The sequence below is a fragment of the Anas platyrhynchos genome, chromosome Z (assembly GCF_047663525.1).
Source record: "Anas platyrhynchos isolate ZD024472 breed Pekin duck chromosome Z, IASCAAS_PekinDuck_T2T, whole genome shotgun sequence".
Taxonomy (NCBI): domain Eukaryota; kingdom Metazoa; phylum Chordata; class Aves; order Anseriformes; family Anatidae; genus Anas; species Anas platyrhynchos.
The window spans coordinates 69,914,556-69,936,745 of record NC_092621.1 but is presented as its reverse complement, the minus strand read 5'-3'; the positions used below and the strand labels follow the sequence as shown (position 1 = coordinate 69,936,745).

Here is a 22,190-nt window from a genome sequence, read left to right as displayed (position 1 = left end):
GAGCCCAGAACTGGACACAAGACCCCAGGTGTGGCCCCACCAGGGCTGAGTAGGTGATGGAGCTTTATGATGAAGAATAGTGTGAAGGATAAAGTAATTTTCAGAATCCTGTAGGATTCAAATATTTTCCTTGTAGAGAGAGAACTATCTCCACAAGTAATCAAAACATTTGTTTTAGGATTTGCGGTTGTCTTAGAATACATCTTAATTTACAAGGAGAAAACACTTCAAAATGAGGGAGCATTAAGAGGCTGAATGTTTCTTTTAAAAAAATACTTGTTTGAATGAGAAAGGCTTGGTGCCTGTATTGTAGGATCCTCACCCTGCTGCAGTCACCACTGAAGGGCTCTCCAAGCACAAGAGTGCCGTGGGCATCCTGCTGCCCTTCCAGGAGCCACTCTGAGGGAAGTCCCACCAGGGGATGGCAGGGGCACAGTCAGCAGAAATATCCCCCCAGACTGGTCTTCAACTGGCCCTTCAACCATCCTGTAACATAATTTTTAAACGACTCTAGGCAGACCACGAAGTTCGAAGGCACCTTTTATTCATCCTGCCACAGAGTTTAGGGTTTTTACTGGTCTGTGAGGCAGGTACAGCTTAAAAAAGTCATTTGGCCATCTCGACAAGTGTGCTTCGAAACAGAAACGTTTGCCACAGTCCCTAAGTAATGGTAATTTGTATTTACAAATTGGACTGCATTCAGAGAACAGCAATTCGTCACGCGGCTGACAGGATGGATTCAGGGAAAAGAACAACTGTGCTAAATATAAGGCAATTTAGACAAGTATGATTCAGGGGGTGGTGAAGCAGCAGCATGACAGCAGCTTACAAACATGTGAAGAGATACCAGCAGCTACAGAGGGGAGGAGACAGTGCCTCAGCTGATGGCTGTACGTAGCCACCAGGGGTGCGAACCAAGTCTCAGGATGGAGAAATCGGGGCATGTAATCGAGTAACTGGGGAAGCAAACTGGCATCCAGTGTTGAGATACCTCACGTCACTGTCTACGTGTGAGCTGGCGTGGACACTGGAAAACAGTAGCTTGGGGTGTCCCAATATTCAAGAGATTTTCTCAAATTGTGCTGTCCTGAAAGGGCTGTGCACTGACCCTCTGTGTTAAGATACTTGAAGCTGCATAAAAGTCTCTCCTCTGTGTCACTGCCTGCCTGAGAAATATCCTCCTTCATCAGCCATGACTGGCAAGCACAAAACACCAAGAGAAGAGGAATGCTGAGCAGGTAAGTGGGCTGATGGAGGAGAAATATGTCTCTCTTCTTGCCCCTTCCTTCCTCCTGGTTTAGATGCAGCTAAGCAGAGACATCCGGTTTGAATATGTTTGTGTTTACTCCCAAGAATTCAGTCAAGCAAGGACTATTTTTGCTGACAGGGAGCCAGGAGAGCCCCAGCAGTTTCTAGCTGCTGGTGGAACAAAGAAACTGCCAAGACAAAGGTGGCACTACTGACCATGCAAGCACAGACAACCCTCAACCACGCTAGGACAAGGACAGGCAACCTCAGAGGAAAGCTCTCCTGAGGGCCTGCCCTCACCCCGTACCGTGGAGGCTGCTAAGCCAAAACGCCCCTTGCCTCCACATCCAGGCTTTGCTGGAAGAGGGGAAGCACTTCCTCAAGTGTGTGCAACGTACAAACAGGGCGAGATGTTCATTTCTGTTATGTACATGGGAAAGATATTTGTAGCCAGCAGCGGAAGTCTAAGCAAAACAATGCATGCCACTGTCACCAAAAGGAAGTACCTCTTGAATTGTAAGGTCAGCAGCTCAAGGATCCACACATCCCAAAGAGAGGGGCAGACTTCCTCCCCTCAAGCCATCACAGCCATTAATAAAAATAGCAAGGGAAGCTCTGGCTCTTCGGTACAGCCCTCCTTGTTACTCCATCAGCTAACGCACTGTCATCTGCCACATCCCGTTACGAATACTCCTTTGAAAATCCTGCCAGCAACCAAAGGCGGAGCAGCGCCGAAAGGAAACGCTGCTTCCCACTGGGTAACTGTTCCCTTCCTACGCTCCTTCTTCCAGCTTCTGCTCTGCCCTGCATTACCATTTCCCATCTCCTCCTCTTCAAAGCTTCTTTTTTACTACTTAAATTTGATCTCCAGTCATTTTATCTTTCTGAACAATACAGGCTATCTGAGACCTCAGGTTTGGTTCAGTGCCCAGGTACTTGTGGGATTTTATAAAACAAGGAGGCTAGGGGGAGAAGATGAATGAAAAAATAGGAAAAATAAATCAGCTCTGCAGCTCAAAGTAAATAAAAACTGTAACAATAAAGGAATGAGAGAAAAGAAACCAGACCAAAGCTTACACCAAACAAATACCCTACTAGAATGCAGGCAAGTGTTTGATTACCTTCTCTTTCTTAGGAAATCAATTCTTTAAAAAATATTGGTTGTAGACATTTAAAGTGACACTTTAATCCCATGTTTATATTACTCCCTCTTGCAGACAAGTTCTACATATTGGTTCTAAACCCAAGCAACTAAAATAATTCACAAAGAACTTCAGGGAACCACGCTGATTTTTGAGACATGGTAAATCTCAAGGCAGTCAAAAGCACAGCTGTGTTTTGCAAAGTGTGTAAGATTTTACCCAATCAAGTATATGTTGTGGCAAATATATTTTTACCAGTTTCCATAAAACTGCCATCTAAATTTCCTAGTTGCAAAGTGTCAATACCATATAAATAAAAAAAAAAAAAGTGAAACATTTACCCTGAGTGCTACTAAGAGTCTCAACCAGCTGCAAAGGATGTCTGGAATTAAAAAAAATATCTGCACATAGTGTAAACTGAATAGTCCTACCACTAAAAAAACATCTTTGCTCAAGTATCTTCTAATATAAATCCCTTAATTATAATCATTTAGGACTGAAAGAACACATGTAGACTAAACAAAGTATCCTAGAAAGGGCAGAAGCCCTCTCAAGTGTGCTTACCCTTACATTTAACTTGCTTCTTACCCACTCGTGGTTAAAAGAAGCAAAATCCCTTGAAAGGACCAATCTCTAAGAAAACAATCACTTTTTGTTGGGGTTAAAAACTGCAGGAGATCAAGCTTCCAGGCTGGTACAGCAGAGCAGGGCTGCTCTGGTGCTGTATAAAAGGCTCGGGCCCCTCTGCTAGATGGCTGCAGGACAGCACCCTGATGCTGCAGAGTTTCTCCTGGTCCCTTAATAAAGCCCTGCGGGGACACTCTGAGAAGGGGAGGTGTGACTCACTGCCCGAGGACTCCCTGCCCCCTTTGGTCCTGACTTCCACACTCAGCTGGAGAAGCGAGGTCTGCGGAGGGGCTTTGTGTTGGCTGGAGTTCAGAAAGGAATTTACTGCGTGTTTCTCAGGGCCAGCTAGCGGAGGACGTGTGATTTAGGCACTCTGACAGTCACTGTGCATTGCTTAATTTGTCAGGATTAGCTCAACGTGGCTGCGGGCTGGGGCAGGATATTTATTGCGCACTCTAATCCCCTCTCTGTTGCGCGCACTGTGTAATCACATCTAATGACAACAGAGAACAAGGCGTTCTGTGCCACGGGCCCGCCAGCACGACAATTACGGCGTATCTTCCAGGGTGGTGAGCTGTTTCCAGGAACGACGGAAATCTCTAAGCAACACGTAAATTTAACATTTACAAGCAGGCTGTCTGCAGCATCTCCCATGTGCAAGGGCTCGTGACTCCCCCAGCCTGGCTGTAAAGGAGGCACTGCACCAGACGAAGAATGATGTGTAAGGTCTGTCAACACAACCGGAGAATCAGCTCTGTCCACACAGCAGGACCTCCAGGAACCGCTTCTTGACTTCTGGGGGACTGGGGAGGTGGCAGAAGGGTGGAAAGTAACCTTTCACAGTGTTTTGGCTAAGACAATGATTAAACTATCATGCTCTTAAGCAGACATGTCTGTGAAGAATTAGTACAAATGATTGAAACGGAAGGTTTCACCCACTTGGGTAAATCCCAAGTTTCTTTCTAATTCTTTTAAGGAACCCTAATATGGGTATTATGTTTAGTGAGATCAATAGAAATGAACCCTTTCCCTCCTCCTCCAGCTAGGTTTCCTCCCCCCACGCTAGGTTTTCATCAGACCACGTTCCACTGGTAAGTGGTATTAGAGGTCCAGCCACAAACACTTGCCCCTGCTGTGCTGGCATTGGCTTGCTACAGCTGTCTGATGACCTCCTTGCCTGCAAATGCTACATAAACTGTTCTGCCATTCTGGTGAGTTAGCTTTCAAATCAGTGCTTCAGTGCTGTGCTGCCTTCCACCCTTACATGCTGCCCAAGACTGGAACCAAGTACCCCTTAAACACATTAGCAGATCAACTTTATAAGACTGTATTTTTTCACACTGTAACAAAAAGAGGGTATTTCCATTTACTTAAATATTGTGAAACAAAACCATTATTTTATTAAGCTCTCGCAGACCCAAGATAACGAAACACTTATTATTGACTTTCTAATAAGCAGTTATCAAACTGCTTCTGTATTCAGTGTTCTGTGTACAGAATCAAACTGATTCTGTATTAAAACTTTTCAGAAAAGATAAGAAGAGGGCTAATTGCTTCTGGCAGATGTGACCATGCCAGAATAGAATCAGGCCGACTCTTTTGAAGGTGTACCAAAACCAGAGCAAATAAATCACACATTGGGAAAATGACAGACTAACAAAACACAGAGCAGATGCTAACCACTAATTCACTTCTACGCTTTTATTGATTTTAAGAAGGGTTCTTTTGCTTTGCTTGTTTGTTTGAAGTTGAATAAGCCATTAGCCAAAACACAGTGGCCTTTGATTTATCAGCAGTTCCCCTTCTATGGCTGCACATTATTACTTCATACACAACTTCTTTGTATTTCTGCCACAAGAGGAATGCCAAAAGAGTGCAAGCTTAATATTGTGCTTACTTCTTGTACAAGTATTTCCTGTTGCTGCATTTAAATGATCATGTACATACTATATAAACAAAAACTAATATTATCACAAGATAACAGAATTAATCTAGGTTGGAAAGGACCTCAGAAGATCATCCAGTCCATCAGCTACCAAAGCAGCATCAACAATTACTCATCGGTTTACTCTGGGTAATTAGTGAACAGCAAAAGCTGTGTGGCCTAGACACAGGCAAACCACAATTGAAATATTAGTCATATTAACTCTTGGCTCATTTTAGTGAGATATAAGCAATACATGCTGAAATGGAAAGAAAATGTATGTGCACATGTACAGCCTCTTTCTCCTCTTATATGTTATAAATTCATCTAATCAGTCTCCTGAAATGGAGTTTCTAAGAAGTATCCTGCATCAGATAAAAGACAGCATTATCTACATTTGTCTGGCATCAAAAAGCTCACATCAAACGTATGTAATGTCAGAAAACCCAGACGTATCAGCAGCAGAGCGGATATGTTCAACTTCACATACCAATACACCACATCTAGGCTCATAACGTATTTACCTAAACAACCACCAAAAGCAAGTATCCAAAACCATTCCCATCTTTGTTCTGCATTCCGTTCATTCTATCTCTGATAAAAAGTGTTGAAACCTAGATGGGAGGGGCAATTAGTTTTTAATGATCTCACAAAAACATAATACCCATGCATGCAAAGGATGGTTTGTAATACTGCAAGCTAAATGCAAGCACTGCCACTAGTATCTGGTTATATATATAAAAAAATTCCCATCAGAAAACTTTGACAAGCATAGGACTCTTTAAATAAAAAAGCTGGCATTAGTTGCAAGTATGCAACTAATGGCCTTACTCCTGCTATTGAACTTGACATCCTCCCACCTGAAGTTGTCTCACAGTTCTCACTAATAATTTTGTGAAGCTTTCATACTTCTATGCAGTTCTAAAGAACAAATCAAATCAAGATTCTCAGTTCATTTGCTATAATAAAAATCCAGAAAGACAGTAACTGCAAGATACACAGCAAGTCAATAGAAAGTAATTATGGCTACCCTGTCTTCTGGACAGAACCTACATCATCCTGGTTCAAAAACATTTTATTCAATCAACCATTTCCCTCTTCACACCTTGAATCTGCCTTATTAACATGAAGCCTATTATAAACCTAAGTGATTCATAGCAAAGTGGTTTGTAGCCATGAAAAGTAATAAATTAGAACCAAGCCTGAAACTGTGAAAGGACACTTGCACAGTCTAACGTCTGCATGAGGTGCAGATTTCGACAAAATGATTGATTTTTACCAGTCAAGGAAAAAAGAAGTACTTTTCACAGCAGTGAAGTCAAGGCAAGTGCTTTACTCAAACTCTTGCAGACTCAGAAGTGACTAAGGTCCACTGTGTAACACTGCTCTCCCCATGGAAGATGCATCTTCTTCTTCCCTACCAGCCTCACACCCTTTAATCCAAGAATGAAAATTCACCCCACACCCAACTTCATGAAGTTCTTTAACGACCAATTTATTCTTGTTATTATTGTTAATGTAGCATCCTGAAGTATGGCAAAAGCATCTGGCAGATGTCAGATGTTTTAACCAAGTCATCACCGTTATGTTAAAACCAATGAAGCCGCACATCTCAACTACATGTATGTCAGTCATTTCATCCCACTAGAGTACCTGCATGTCTTTCACAGAATCACAGACTGGTTGAGGTTGCCAAGGACCTCTGCAGGTTCTTTGGTCCAACCCCCTGCTTAAGCAGGGACACCTGGGGTAGGTTGCCCAGGACCATGTCCAGGCAGCTTTAGAAGACCTCCAAAGCTGGAAACTCCACAGCCTCTCTGACCAATCTGTGCCAGTGCTGCATCACCCTCATGGAAATGAATTGCTTCCTGATATACCTGATATTCAGTTTCTGCCCATTGCCTTTGTCCTGTCCCTTGGCATCACTGGAAAGAGCCTTGCTATACTCTCTGCACCCTTTCTTGAGTGTGTTACACTCACACTTCTTCACAACTCAATAGCAATAGGACAAGTGACTTAAGTCACAGTAGTATATCAGATATATTAAGTACAAGCTCTCAATTACTATTTCTTCATCACACTACTTACATAAACTCACTGTATGGCTTCCTTGAGCAACATGCATTTTTTATTCATTTCCAGAAAAAAAAAAAAGTTGATGGTAGTGCTTTTTCTTTTAGATGAAATTTTAAGTTCAACCTCATCTCTTACCATAACTTCAGGAATCACCACAGCATTCAGAGGCTTGTCATTGACAGTTGTATCTTTAACTAGCATATATATTCTTTCAGCTTCAGAAAAACATGAAATTTCGAGTACAACAGCACCTGTAAAGATGTGTTAGAATGACATTTTGTATTTTCTATTAATAGAAAATCAACAATATTGAATCACAGCAAACATTTACTTAGGATATCTTTCAGTTAACGTTACTCTACAACGCTTGTGGTTGTTGGTTATCAATGAATTGGGCATTTTGCTTTGTTTTTAAGCCTTTCTTCATACCCCAAACACACCCCAGATTTTTGTTAAAAGTCTCAAGTATATAACTAACTTCAGCAGAAAACTAACACAGGTGTCAAGACTTCCTTTGGACTTCAGAAATATCTCTTTCCATACACTTTATCATACCTAACTGGCTGTTCTCAAGGTATAGAAGTGACAAAGCTATCAAATTTCATTTTCTATCTCATTATTAAAAATTTAGTAGTTCAATTCACTGACAATATCTCAACAAGAATTACTACATACAAGGATCTGATCTGAGAATCATTTTAAGATCTTTAAGTCAGTTTAGGTCCCATATTGGAAGATGGGGGTGGGAAGGGGAAGGGAACACCTGAATATATACAAGAGAAATCTCAGGCATTTATTTGTAAGCCGTACCAAATGCAGACCCACACCTGTGAAGCATTAGTGCAGCGGACAGAGGTGACTCTCAGCAGCCCTACAGCTTCTCTGCCCTCAGTGAAATTTCATTCATACAGCAAAAGCAAAGCAACAGCTCAAAAACCAGTCAGATGATTCAAAGGAAGAATGCAGAGAGGAGTATACCGATTTTCTTCAGATTTCCAGCCACTGAACCCCAGCTCAGTAGAGTGCTAGAAACAGTGACCACAAAGCAGTCCCACCAAGTTCAAGAGCAGCACCAAATTTTTGTGTTTCAGAGTCAAAATGAGGAGAGAGCATTTGAAGGGCTTTAAAGAGTTCTGCGGTGTTAGCACTATTCAGCTGAAGTGCAATTTCAAACCTCATTTCTCTGACAGATTATCATCACTTTCTTGTATAGGTGGCACGAAGCCAACCTTTTATTAATAAGGTAACGCTAATCCCCTGGTCTTCATAAATACATTGGGTTATGTTTTGTCTAAATGGCTTTTTGCTTATGCAGTAAGATTCACATACTCTGAGCTTAGAACCTCTAGTATTAGACTGTAGTTTTGAAAATAGACATTGTTTGCAGTACTTAAAATCTTATTGCTTACCTTGTGCTTGATAAACATGACTCACAGATACTACATTTGCTGCAAAGGGTAAAAATATAAACACATAAAACCTTGGGTACATTTAGAGTAAATATTTAAAATATTTTAAAAAGTTACGTAAATATAATATAAATAAATATTAAAAGTTATACAAATATAGGGAGAACCTCCAGCTAACACTTTCCCTCTTCTAAGTTTACTTTGCAAGTTAGAAAAGCTAAACTGATTTTCATAAAAGGTGGCTGTATATCCTTCCTGGCATTTAGTTTAATTCCTCTTGAAGTTACATAAAAAATTGGGAAAAATACCTCGTTTCCCGAAACAAAAAGGATGACACATTCCTGACATTGTTTATACAACACGTTTGTTGAAAGAGTATTATGAAAAATCAATTACACTTTGAAAAAGGAAAATAAATTCTTTTCACTGAGTGCTTGTCCATATGTGCATGCACACATAGCTCTTATTTCTCTGTGACCTGGGACAGAGCACATGGACAGTATGGACAATAGCTCAAGCAAAAAGTTCAGATATTAATAAAGGTAAAGATCATTCATGCATATGGAATTAAATTGCACTGCCATAATTTGAATGGTGTAAGGTATGCTCAGTTTAAAAAGGTTTTTCCACTAAAAACCTTTAGTGGAAACCTATAGTCACATGTAACTCCAGTACTGTAACATCACCATTTGAATAATAAGCTGTCACATCTCTTGTGCAGCCACCAACATGCTAAAATGAACAAAAAGGCTCCCATGAGAGTAGATGAGAGACTGATTCTTCAAAAGACATCAAAAACATTATGAAAGAAACAATAAGAAGCTACAGATGCTACTACATTTAATTATGTACAGCTGAATAGATCTCAAAGCGCACCTGTTTACTTACTTTTGATAGCTAATTCATCCTTGAGAATATTTGTGTATTCTTCAGGAGATAGCTGAGGTGGAAGGCCACCAATAAATAAATTTACTCGTACAATGGACTTGCTGTTTTCCACTACGTAAAATCTTGTTTGATTCATCTGACGTATTGAAGTCTACCAAAATAATAATAAAAAATGACATGACATTTGGCAAAAAGATATTATGAAACAAAATCCCAAATAGTTCTGAACTTAGCTATCATGTCGTCTATGCCTAGAGAATATCACAAATAGAAACAAACTTCAGTCCAAGCATTTGGCTTCTCTACAGATAAGCCAGCTGGGGGTGTAACCGAATACTTATTTTTTCTGTAAGAAGGGGAACTCCCAACTTGCTATAAAAAAGGGATCATGTTTCTCTTTCATGTTTACCTTTCTTATGTCCTTGAGTCTGTTAAGAATCAGTTCCTGACTGTCCAAGACCATGCGCTGAACTAGAGATGGAAAGAACATTAACCATGTTTGAAAACAGTATAAGTTATTATCAGGCTCAATTAAATTAAAAAAAAAATCAAAACTAAAATCAGCACAACGAAAACACACACATGCCAAGATGTTAGGGAAAATTCACAACTCTTACATGTCTATCATTAAGGACCATGCAGACCCATTATTCAAAGGAAGACCATGAAGTTGCTTTGCACAATCTGAATTTGTCCACAGCTGTTTACGACCTCCCTCCCTTTAAAATAATTTACAATGAAACTAAGTGCTAGAAGATCACTTACACACATGCCTTTGGTCAGTGCTCCTTCACTTACCTTGCTTACTGCCCATAAGCACTTCTACCAGTTTGAAATTCTGGAGGCACTCCGTCTGCCAAAAGATGGAACATGTAAATGTAGTTTCTAAACGAGATATCGTTTTGCCAGATGTTTACATTGATATTACGGTATTCATTGCACAAACAAAGCATGGTAAATTAAATATTTTAAAATCCATCCCAATGTTCTTCCTCTACCCACTCCTCCCAAGTCAGGAATAATCTTTATTTTACACGTTCAGCTTCCCACATGTGGTGTCAGGCTCCCGTGCCCTTAATTACACAGGTCTCCTAGCAACCCTGTGGGGAAATGATGCCCACAAAGCACGGTTAACTCTACTCCCTTCAGTGACCAGCAGCTCAGCTAGGCTATTTCCACAGTGCTCTTCCACAGCCAGCATGTAGGATGGGGAATGAACCTAATCTTTGAGAAGATCAGCTAGAAACCAGGCTCACCAGGCCTCACCTCCTGGGGCATTCCACCAGCACTGATGGAAGGAAACCCTCCTCGTGTGCCACTGTTATTTCTCTAAATTGTACTGCTACACCACAGGGAACATCCAATTCCTTTGTAGTCAGAAAAGAAAAGCCAGAAGTTCAATCACTTGCTAGTGTAACTGCAGTCCTGCAAACATGTGACACTCGGGACTGAGGAAGTCTTAATTTCAGGCCTTGAGATTCAAAAGAAAAATTGCTTTGCATGGATGTTAAAAGCAAGTGTGGTTTTAAAGGTGTCAACTGCCAACATTTACTTTACCTGGAATTTGATGAGAGCTATTTGGAGGATCTTTAGAATAGATAAATTCTGAATATTAAAAAAGAGATTTCCTGTACATGCATATGTCTCTCACAACTGCAAAATAGCTTCCCAAATACAGGGATATAAAGAACTTTTCCAAACAGGGTACCTAGCTTTCTTGTTCAATGGTTTCTTTTTTTTCAGATGAGACAAAGTTTCAGACGAGAATTTCCAAGTTTTGTTAAAAGCTCCAAAGTACTTGAGAAAAAGGGCTGAAACCAAATCCTAGAACCATCCCATGATGCAAAACGAGCTGCATGCACTACAGTGTATACATGAAGACCACAGTTACCTGCTCCAAACAGCTAGCCACATGCATGCTTCAAAGTGCCCTGTAAGCAACTGCAGAAGGTGGTCACCCTCTGCGAGCATGGCTGTTCCCTGGAAGGAAACAGCTGATCCACTGGTCTACTCACAAACTCAAACTCCTGAACAAAATGCACGCACTACAGTTTTACGCCTCCACAGCTGTGTGTCTGATTCAGACTGCCAGTGCCTTGGCACATTTAAAAATTCTACTAACATGTTTCCTAAAAGTCATGCTATCTTGGCTCCAGCTATGTGACAGACAGGAAGACTAAGAAGAGATAACATTCCACAGAAAACGTGTATCTACAAGATTACAAGTTGTATCTAATTGTTTTACAACAAGGCTGGAAGGAGTGCAGATGGTAAACCATGCAAGTGCCATTCAGTCTCAAGTTTTTCTTTGCATATAACCATGTTTTAAGCATTGCAAGACATAGACAACCAGAAAACATACACTGCATACTAAGAATCACTGTGCTCTTACAAGTAAATTTGCTTGACCCAGAAAGACTGATGGTAACTTTCAGTACAGAGCACCTAGGTCCACCAACAAGACCACAGAAAGTTTTATAGCAGTCACAAAAGACTATCAGGAATTAGCGATTTCAATATTAACATCAAATGGACAGATAGTATTTTTTCTACAGAGGAAAACATGCACATCCCACTTCAGGGTCACTCAGGTAGTATGTGGACACGCGTATTATCTTGTGCTTACCTGCCTTCCAAGTAAGGGGAGCACTTCTTTGATCACACTCTGTGTAGTGCTTTCCTTATTTACTCGTAGAGAAACGTATGCCATTCCCACCCTAGACAGAAAAGAGAAGTACTTTTTTTTTTTAGGACAATCATTTGACCTAACCCTTTTTTATCTAAATGGAAAATTCACTGTCAGTTAGGAAGAAATCTGTATTATCTGAAGAAACATGCTCACTGAGTCTAATGGCAAATTCAGTATTAGCCACACCAGACAAAGCACAAGACAAGTTCTCAAGAAATTGGTCATTAAAACTGCCCACTGCAAATGAGTTTCTTACTGTACACACACAACTAAAACCAGGTAAAGTTTGGCAATGTAGGTACGTTAGTAAAATAACCAAGTGTTTACATTTTATCTCACGGCTTTTAAGAAATGAATAGGTCATCAGACAGTCTTGTTTTGACTGCTAAGTATACTTAAAATGTATATTCCCTTAGTGGTAAATAGAACAGATTTTTTTTCTTTAATTCTACTTCTACTTTCACATCAGAAGTTGCACTAAATTCTTCCAAGAATGTCAAGCTTTCAATTGACGTGTATGTGTCATCATTTATTTACATATACAGTTAAAATAAACTTACATCTTTTTGGCCAAATGTACAATAATAGAACTGCACATGTTGCACGTGTTGTATGCATGTTAAGAAAACCGTGAGCAGGTTTCCACATGCTGAAATGAATAATATGCATACTGCTCATTCAGAAAAATAAACAAAAGTATCCTCTAGTACAGAAGAAAAATCAACATTCTCCATTACACTTGTGAGATTTTAATGACTGAAACACACTATGCTAAACTACAGAGGACAAATGTAGCTAAGCAGGATAACCTTGTAAGAGAGGAGGAAAGCACTCACTTAAGCCAGGCAGGATAAATTCTGATCACTTCTTCATCCTTTGGTTTGGCTCTGATGATCCAAGCTTCAGGAACGGATTCTCGGAATACTGAGCCTGAGTTGCTGTCCTCTGCAGCATCGTTCCTGTTGATAACGTCATCAGACAGCAGCGCCTGCTGCGTAAAGGTCTGCAGCTCATACTCCTGCTGGTCATCATTTATGTAGTATGCCCTCAAAGCAGCCTCCTACAACACAGAAAGATAAATTAACATTTTCTTGAAAAGACACCAATAATACCTGTGTAGCCGCAGACACTTATAAATATCCTACTTACAGAATCAACCTTTACAACATGTTTTAAGCACAGAACAGTAGGGAAAAAACAACAACCATGTTGTAACAATAATTTTTAGTAGAAGTTATAAAAAATTATCAATAGAAAATAGTAACTTGAACACTATATTTTTGCCTAGTGATAGTCATTTTAAATTCATGTCAAAAGTAAAAATTCAGCACCAATACAACTGACACACAGTGCATGCAAAATTTATTCCAAAAGGAAATTGGTAAATGACACTTGATTATGCTCTGAACACTATTATTATCTATAATTCTGAACACATTATCTTCTTGAACTAAGGGGATACTGAAAACTACTGAGCCTCTCAACCACAAGGCTGCCCTGAACCCCACATCTGCGAAGAGTAAGTTAAGGTGATGTCCTTGGGAGATGCAAGCAGTCAGAGGAATATTACATCCATTAGTGGCCCGTGCCTGCAGCAATTCTGCACATACAGGCTCTGCAGTGAATACAGCCCACTAAGTCATTTACAAGTGGTACTAATCTGCCCTGGTATTGTATGCAGCAGTCTGATGAAACATGCTTTAAAGACAAGTAGTAGTCCTAAATAGAAGTGTTTTCAGCACCATATTCAATTTGCCTTGGACACCACTGACATACAAAACATTAAAAGCCATTTTCAAAATCGCTGCTGATTTTGAGCACACCAGCAAGGTAACAATCTTAATGAGCTGTGAGTTTAAATCATCAAAATTTTGAGTTAATATATTCTCCAGACTCGTGTGCCAAGTTCTTTATTGACTTGGAGTCCTCACCATCCTACTGTGCACCTCCCCATACTCCCTCTGGGCTTCATTCTGCACAACATGGGGTCTCTACCAGTTATGCCCAGGCCAGTAAATCAAAATCTGTACAGAACATGTAGTTTCGGATTGAGTCATGTTTCCACCCAAGATGAAGTACTGAAACAGCTAGAGAGTGGCCATTATGTAATCAATAATTCATTGCTTTCACAACCAAATGGAGGTAAGTGCGGCATGCTCCAGTCTTCAAAGCTGATTAATTGCAGTGCAGTAGTGGTGGCTATCCAGCATGAACTTCAAACTACTAATGAGGACTTCAAACTACAGAAGAGGAATGAAATATAAGGAGCTGGTTATCCAGTATTCCTCATATCGGTAAAATCACATTTCAGTGTCACACCAGGAAAGTGAATGACTGCTGAACATACCATTTTCTGCTGCACATACTGTGTGCCCCAAAAGCTACATATATCTAAACAACAATATCTACAAATATTCTAAAATAAGAGCACCACATGAAGTCAAATTGCATTATTTTATACCACTTACAAATTTTGTTGTTGTTCAGTTACATTTGTAGAAATAAGCTTTTGACTATTGCAATATACAGTGTCATAAAGGGGCAAATAATTTTAATATTGACCTTCACCAGGTATCTTACCACAACTTCTTCATTTTTTGCAATCCTTGGAATTGAAATCAGTCGAAATTGATTGCGTTTCACTGCATCATTCCCATCAAATATCTTTAATGTTTGTTTACCTGAATGAAAACAATTATTGTATTTCAATAACACACCCCTCAAATCATAAAGCTACCTGATCAGGAAGTGTACAACGGAACTATTAAAAACCTACTTTTAACCCACTGATTTGTTTCTTCATAACAAGCCATGAGGCTAAACCTTTTTGTTTTGTCATTGTTGATTTAAAACAGGTGTACATTCATGGAGGAATCAAAGAAGAGTATTTTAAGTAATCATAGCTTTATGTGGGGTTTTGTTATGTGACTATAGTGTTTACTTCATCACTTCTTCATCCTCACCATTCAAGACTGCCTTTATTACTGAACAGTTCAACAACTAAAACCAAGCCATCACCTTCAGGAACAGCTCACAAAGCACTGCACGTTCTGAGAGCATCTTTCTGAAGGAAGTCTTTAAAATAGCTGGTCCAGGCAACAGGGTAAAATTAAGGAACAGTAGAGAAGCTAGAAGAAAGCAGCTGCAGCAAATGAAGAATAACACTTTTCTGTTACAGTGTGTAATCTCATAATAAAGCTGTTATAAACAGCTCATAAACAATCCTGCAGTCATCATAAAGTGATAAAATGGGTAGGAGCTGATGACTTGCAGACTTAAAATGCTTGAAGGCTTAACAGAAAACCACAGAGACCAACTGTAATGTACACACAACCGGTTAATCAGGCAGTCTGTTAATGCTTGTTGTAAGGGAGGTGTGCATCGCATGCTGGACTCCAGTTTCATCTTTCACTTTCCGTTTGGAAATATTGCATAGTACAGCTGAAGGTACTGAAAACCTCTTGCTCTCAAATACCATTGGCATTTAGATTTGAAGAACCATGCTATCAAATTATCCTTTGTCATATAAGGATTAAAAAGGAGCTGGAACTGGAAGAACAAAAAAAACAACAAAAAAAAAACAAAACCACCACACACCTAAGTGATGACTGGAGAAAACTGGCTAGAATCCCAGGCAGAAAGATGCATGTTGTTGGATACCTGCGTGCTGCAGTGACAGCACTCTTAGGAAACACTGCAGAGAATTAACTGCTTTGAAAGGGCACTTCAGTGACACTCTGCTACCCTTCTGGAGCCACCTGAAACTCAGATAAACCGTGTCTAATGCACCTATTCCTGTTTCAGTGTTTATTGTCACTTCCCAAGGAGACACTTCGCAGAATTAAAGCTTCATCCAAAATTATGTTTGAAGACAGCATTTTTTAAACAAGACCCTTACCCTCGAAAATAAAAAAAAATCCTGCTATCTTCATTCTTGCTGGTTTTACTTCCAATTATTTTGAAATGCAACAGCTAGACTTTAAACTTATCTCTGTTTAGGTTTCTCCATTTATCATGGCCTTTCTTCATTAACAATTCCACTAGGCATGGCACAGTCAACGAGCAAGGATATTCTCATTAGGCAATATAACGATCTAATTGCACAGCAAAGCAATAACACTACAGTCTCCCATTGCACTCTGAACTCATCTTAGCCTCTACTGGGACGAAAGTGACAATGGTGATCAGTGAGTGTTTCAGCAGCAGCCCTTACCCACTAACAGGAGAAGAACAGGTGGGACTGCTCCAGGAGCAATCCTCCACTCTTTGGGGGGATTTGGGCGGTACTTTGGTATAGCACTTTACTCTTTGTTCATGTCATTGCACAACATTTGAGGTCCATCACAAGCTGAGACTGCAGCACAGAGCATGCACAAGCCTGCTGCAAGGGCACACAGCCACCCAGTCTCTTTTCTTGGCTCTGGGAGCATCTGTTCTGCGAAGAGGCTGGCTGCCTCCTCCTTTAATCCACTTAGGGACAGTGGGGCAGGAAAGTGACACACACGTCGATAAACATCACAAGAAATGTATTCAACAAACGCTGCTATGAAGTGGAAAGCATATAACACAAATTGATCTCAGAGCACTACGTTAGCTTTTTTAATCAAAGGATTTTTGTGAGATGGTTATTGCCTGCACCGCAGATTGCTAATTGATGCTGAACAAACCGGTTGTGCTGGGAAACAAATAATATTAATTGTCCCCTGTTCCCCTAACTGCAAACACTAATTTATCCTTCTCGAATACATGAAAGATGAATGCTGACGATTATTCCTTCACGTGATAAGATACGTACTCTTAATTTCCACACAGAATGAGAGTTAAATTTGATATACAGAAAACACTGAAAGGGGAGGCTATTTGAAAGACTGCACCTGAAACAAATGGGTGATTGAATCATTTCAAGGAACTCTTCTTTGTGTTGTTTCATGTCCAGTTACAAGCAGCATACAATTTCACCTTCTAAGGAAATTTTATGACCTCTCCTGAGATAACTAGGCCTCTCTGAAAAGAGGAATTTGAGGACTGCGTTGCTCTGCTGCAAATGAACTAATCCACCCAATCTCTTCTGCATCTGAACTCTTTCTAACTTAAGAGAATCATTTTGATCATTTGTACTTAACTTAAAAGTCACTGTGACATGGAAACAAGGGAATAAAATGCTAAAAATAACCTGTGGCATTACTGACAGGAAAAACCCGAAATGTAACAACGATGTGAAAACAAGCACTTATCAAACTGTACATGAACAAGAAATATTTTATGTTAAGACCCTAAAAACAGAGCAGGGCTGAAACTGATCTATCCCAGCAAGAGCTTCTGGGTTAGGAGCAGCGGGCCAGCCAATGTATGGGTGATATGGTGGTGCTTGTCAAAGCCTGTGGTCATGAAGAAGTAGGAGATGAAGTAGCAACACCTTCAAGCACCTGCAAGAAGCCTCACGTTAGCAGGTGCAGCTCCTCATGGAGGGTAATGATACCTCCCTGAGACAAGCAATGAGCTTCTGTGAGGAGATGTTTTGCTAGACCTGATGCTTATAAACCAGGAAGAAATGTTTGTTTATATAAAGGCTGTGGACAGCCTTGGCTACAATGACCACAAGATGGTAGAGTTCAGGATCATGAAAGGAAGGGAAAAAAGCAAAGGGAAGCATCATAATGAAGAACGTCAGGAAAGCAGATTTCGGCTTGCCCTGGAATCTGTTTAGAAATATCCCATGGGATACAGTCTTGGAGAGAAGAGTGGTCCAGGAGGGGTAGCCAGTTTTCAAGGATCACTTCCTCTGATCTCAAGCTTTCTGTACCCACAAATAGGAAAAATAAGCAAAGGTGGCAGAAAGCATGCACGGATTAACAAGGAACTCCTGATAAAACTTGGCTGTGAAAAGGAAGCACACAAGAGAGAGATGAAGAATTGTGTTGGAATGAATATAGAGACTGTCCATACAGGCACATGGTTAGGAAATCCAAAGCCCATATGGAGATAGGTCTAGTGAAGGACAAGAAAAAATCAACAGGAAAAGGATGACTGGAGAAAATGTGGGCCTGCAGACGATTTGGAATGAGGACCTGGTCATAAGGGCCATGAAGAAGGCTGAGGCACTGATTGCCTTCTGTGTCTTGGTTTTCACTGGTAAGACTGGCCATCAGCCACCCCAGGGCTTCTGAGACCAGTGGGAAAGTCCAGGGCAAGGAAGCCTTAGTGGAGGAGGTTTACATTAGGGAACACCTAAGCAGGCCATGCAGAATTGCATGGGTCTGATACAATGCTGAAAGCATGAAGTCCAGCTGTAGGCCTGTACAATGGAGTACCCTACCAGTGATACGGGGGATTGATAGCATTTAACCTCTTCACTGACTTTTTTTTAAGCCTCAATATGAGGCACATTTAAGTATGATCAACTCATACTTCCAAACTATCCTTGACAGTCTATTGCCATCACACTGAGACGTTCATAACTTTTTAATAGTCAAAATCTGATCCTCTCCTTTAAACCCTGCTGGATTACTGTCAGAAGAAGTGAAATTCTTTTAGGAACAGATTTCTGTCAGAGAGATCTCCATGGTGACTGTAGCCTGGACAAATTGTAACCAAAAGACATTGTGTCCTGGGTGACCTTCTCTTGGGCTAATATGATTTGAGAAAAGACAGCAAACATATGTTACTGAAGCACAACCAATGTTCTGAGTATGAACTTTCATAACATTATCAAGATCTCTACTGTTTTCTCTAGCAATCCAGAGGACAGACAAACATCTGAGAATAAAAACATTCATCCAAATTTTAGTACTTGTTTTCATTCAAACTGCCTTTGTAGACTGCTTGTTAGACTCTAGCTGTCCTGAAAGAATCCTTAGCAATTTTATCTGAAGATTTTTTATGAGCTTTCCACTTAAGATCAGGCAAATGGTTGGATTGACTCAAACCATTTTGCTAAGAAGAATGTGGATCTCAAGTACATTCCTTAGCCAAACACACCCTATACTCAATCTTGCTTTCCATAAGGTAATGCAGTTACCTATCACACAAAGCAACTTCAATTTATGAAGTGAAAAGTCATCTTCAGCTTCTTTTGTCACTGCCATCCTTGTTGGAGTCCCTTGTACTCCACCTTGATGAAAGTTGGCTTTCTTGCACCTGAGCTTCTGGGAACAGATAACAGAAAGCTAAACAGCCAGTTATTTGACCATGGCTAGTCACCTGGAAAAACACTTCCTGACTCGTTCAAGTGCACAACATGAAAGTTAAGGTGTATCTTCTGTCAGTCTGATATGTTGAACTAACCTCTGAAAAGAAGCTTAACTATAATAACTTCTAACATTAAAGCTCCTTCTCTATCCTGCTCCAATTTTTGAATATTAGAGAATGACCAAGTTATAGAAGTGAGGTCTACCTCTCATGTTTTGTAGCACATAAAAAGTATTGGTAATATGCAATGGATGCATACATCAAATTTTGGTATTTTAAGGAGTTATTGCCTGTTTTACAAATACTGATACTTCACTTCAGAATGCCTCTCCCTTTGAACTATTATCTTTTCCTATTGTGCTAGACTACACAATATTGGGACTTCCCTTGAAAAAAACATATTATTTTTTTCTTATTCTTATGGGTTGGCCCCAGTAGGCAGCTTAGTACCTCAGAGCCATTTACTATGGAAAATAGAAAATTATCTCCATCCCAGCCAACGCCAGGACACTAATCACAGGACTCTGAGCAGAAAAAAAAAAAAAAAAAAGAACCTGCTCTTCATGATTACACTTTTCAACGTGAAGGCAACTACAAAAAGGTCAACTACAGACATAAGTTACCAAACGACAAAATGACTTAAGAGGCTAATTTCCTGGGCAAAAAGATAAATAGCATTTCATGATTCATGCACTTCAACCTAAAAAATCCCCATATACGGGACACTGCTTGTGAAAAGGTTTGTGTGTGGCTTGTGGCAGAGAGGATGAAATGAAGTAGACAGAGTTTTTGCTGTTCAAGAAAAATAGAGGCCTACACCAAACATATGTTGGAGTTTAACCTTAAAAGAAATAAATGTTAGCTGTGCTGCTTACAGAGAACAATCCTTCCAAAGAGAACTTGTGTTATTCACAGTCTTTCTGCTCTCCTTTTATACTCAGAGCTACTTCAAATTATAAAACTCTGGACTGGCAGATTTTGCTTACCACAGCCTTCAAGGCAGCAGTAAAACAGGTAAGAGTTGCGTGTTTTCTTTGCTTTTATTAGTCTTTAGAAGACTGTTGTGGAAGTCCCAAATTCTTTCTTTCTCTGGATTCTCCTCTTCCAGGAGAGCCATTTACAGGTTCGTCATTTCCCTGAAGAGGTTTTCGTGATCAAGTCAAATATTGCTAGTTCCAAGACAGTTTTGGAGCACAAAACGATGCTGGCAGCCATGCTTGTTTGTTCATGCATCCCCTTTAGGGAGAATTTTAGAATTTCAGCAAGCATCTGCAGTACGTAACAAAACCTATTCTGGTTTTACCTGTTTCCCACTCTAGATTTAGGTCTCCAAATCCATTTAAACCACCTTTTAGAGTACATGTGACCTGCATAGTTATCTGTAAGCAGTAAGTTCAGCAACGTAACTTTAGAGGAAAAATCCATACATGCCACATATGCTGTCTTTGCTCTTTCCTGAAATAACGTATTCTTGCCTGCAAAATTACAGTGAAGGTTTCCTCCACTGTTAGCAGATTTGGGACAGGACATAAGCAAGCATTAATCCAGTAACTTAGGTATACCTAATGAAACAACATTATATCTCACTTCCCCAGAACAGAAGGAAAGACTCAAGGAACACAGGCCCCCAAACCTCTGCAGTAAGCTACCTGAGCAGAGCATTAGCAGAACACGGGGTGTGGACAGACATGCTGTGAAAAACATGTTTGCTGACAATACTGTAGGCCCCTATTCCCTGAGTCAGTTTCCTTTGAAACCTCCTGTAGAGAGGGTTCCTCTTGATGGGTGCCTCTCACATTTAGTGCTCAGCTTTCTCTCCTCTTTTCTCCTGCGGAGGATGTGCACTCACTGGAGCAGATGGTTCACACGCAGTCAGAGGGTGCTGAAAGCCATCCAGATGGCAGAGAGACTCCCAGGTCAGGAGTATGCCCTTCATCTTCACATTGCCAGGTTGCATCCCTGGGCTACAACACATGTGCTGCCAGAAAGTACCCTGAGCCCTTGATACACCTACTGAAATGCATTTGCATACATTTCCAGTGGGCTGCTATGGAGAAACTATACCCAAGCATCAAGACTAGCAAAATATTAAAGTAGAGAGAATGCAAAATCACAGGAAAAAACTCTCAAAAAACCATAAATCTCCATGTCATTCTTAGATATCTATAGTTAAATTATTAATCTGCTAAGCCTTGTCTTATTCTCTGAAGACATGGAATAAATTAACACTGGCTAATAATATTAGCTAATATGTCTCCATACCCTTCTGGCAACAATGCCAGAAAACCTCAGAGAGATGTTTCAATCATCCCTCTTAAAGATACTTGCCAGAAAACATTTTTACATTGTAAAATTACATTTACAGTAAGTAGATTAAGAAAAGGTGCTTGACTTCCCTAAAAAATGCATCTAGAGTAGAAAATGTTTTGACAACCTATTAGCATGAGACATCAAGGGCGAGAGGAAAAGGGATGCATTGAGCAAGAGAGAGACAAGATGATTGAGAGGGAACTGAACCAAACCAAACAGGCAGTAACACTAGGGAGTAAATGTTACTGGAGAAGGAAGGGAAGTGGGAGATGGGATATCAGTGATGGACAATTTAGAAAAAGAAAATACAACACATAATTCATTGATAAGTGAGAACAGTAGTAGCCTCTAACAAGTGTCAGAAAAGGCAGACAATGAAGGTTTAGCAGGAGGCTATGCACCGCAGGGGGAAAGTGAAACGATACAAATGTAGCATATGATTTTTCAGAACACTTATTTTTCTTTTCCAGGTAGTTACAAGCAATTCAGCCAAGACAGGGAAACACACAACCTTTTTTTACCATTCAAGACTCTAGTTCAAAATATCTTTAAATGCAGGCTAATTAAGCTATCTTGGGGAAAAAAGATTTTATCATGACATCAGCATGACTGCAATTCAACTAAATGAATACCTCCTGAAGTACCACTGAACATAATCTTGAGGAAAGTAGTGTAGGACATTTAGAGAC

At 40.1% G+C, this 22,190-nt stretch overlaps 1 protein-coding gene across 3 annotated transcripts in view; it reads right to left on the bottom strand.

The window, feature by feature from the left end:
- The window catches only part of DGKQ (diacylglycerol kinase theta), a 90,523-nt gene that overhangs the window by 23,044 nt on the left and 45,289 nt on the right, over window positions 1-22,190 (bottom strand). For all 3 annotated transcript variants that reach the window (XM_038170191.2, XM_027446168.3, XM_038170192.1), the window contains 8 exons: window positions 14,584-14,684; window positions 12,840-13,063; window positions 11,941-12,031; window positions 10,113-10,167; window positions 9,724-9,785; window positions 9,315-9,465; window positions 8,427-8,465; window positions 7,153-7,268 (listed from right to left, as the gene is read on the bottom strand). In XM_038170191.2, coding sequence (XP_038026119.1) covers window positions 7,153-7,268; window positions 8,427-8,465; window positions 9,315-9,465; window positions 9,724-9,785; window positions 10,113-10,167; window positions 11,941-12,031; window positions 12,840-13,063; window positions 14,584-14,684 — 839 coding nt within the window. The remainder of the gene's footprint in view (window positions 1-7,152; window positions 7,269-8,426; window positions 8,466-9,314; window positions 9,466-9,723; window positions 9,786-10,112; window positions 10,168-11,940; window positions 12,032-12,839; window positions 13,064-14,583; window positions 14,685-22,190) is intronic.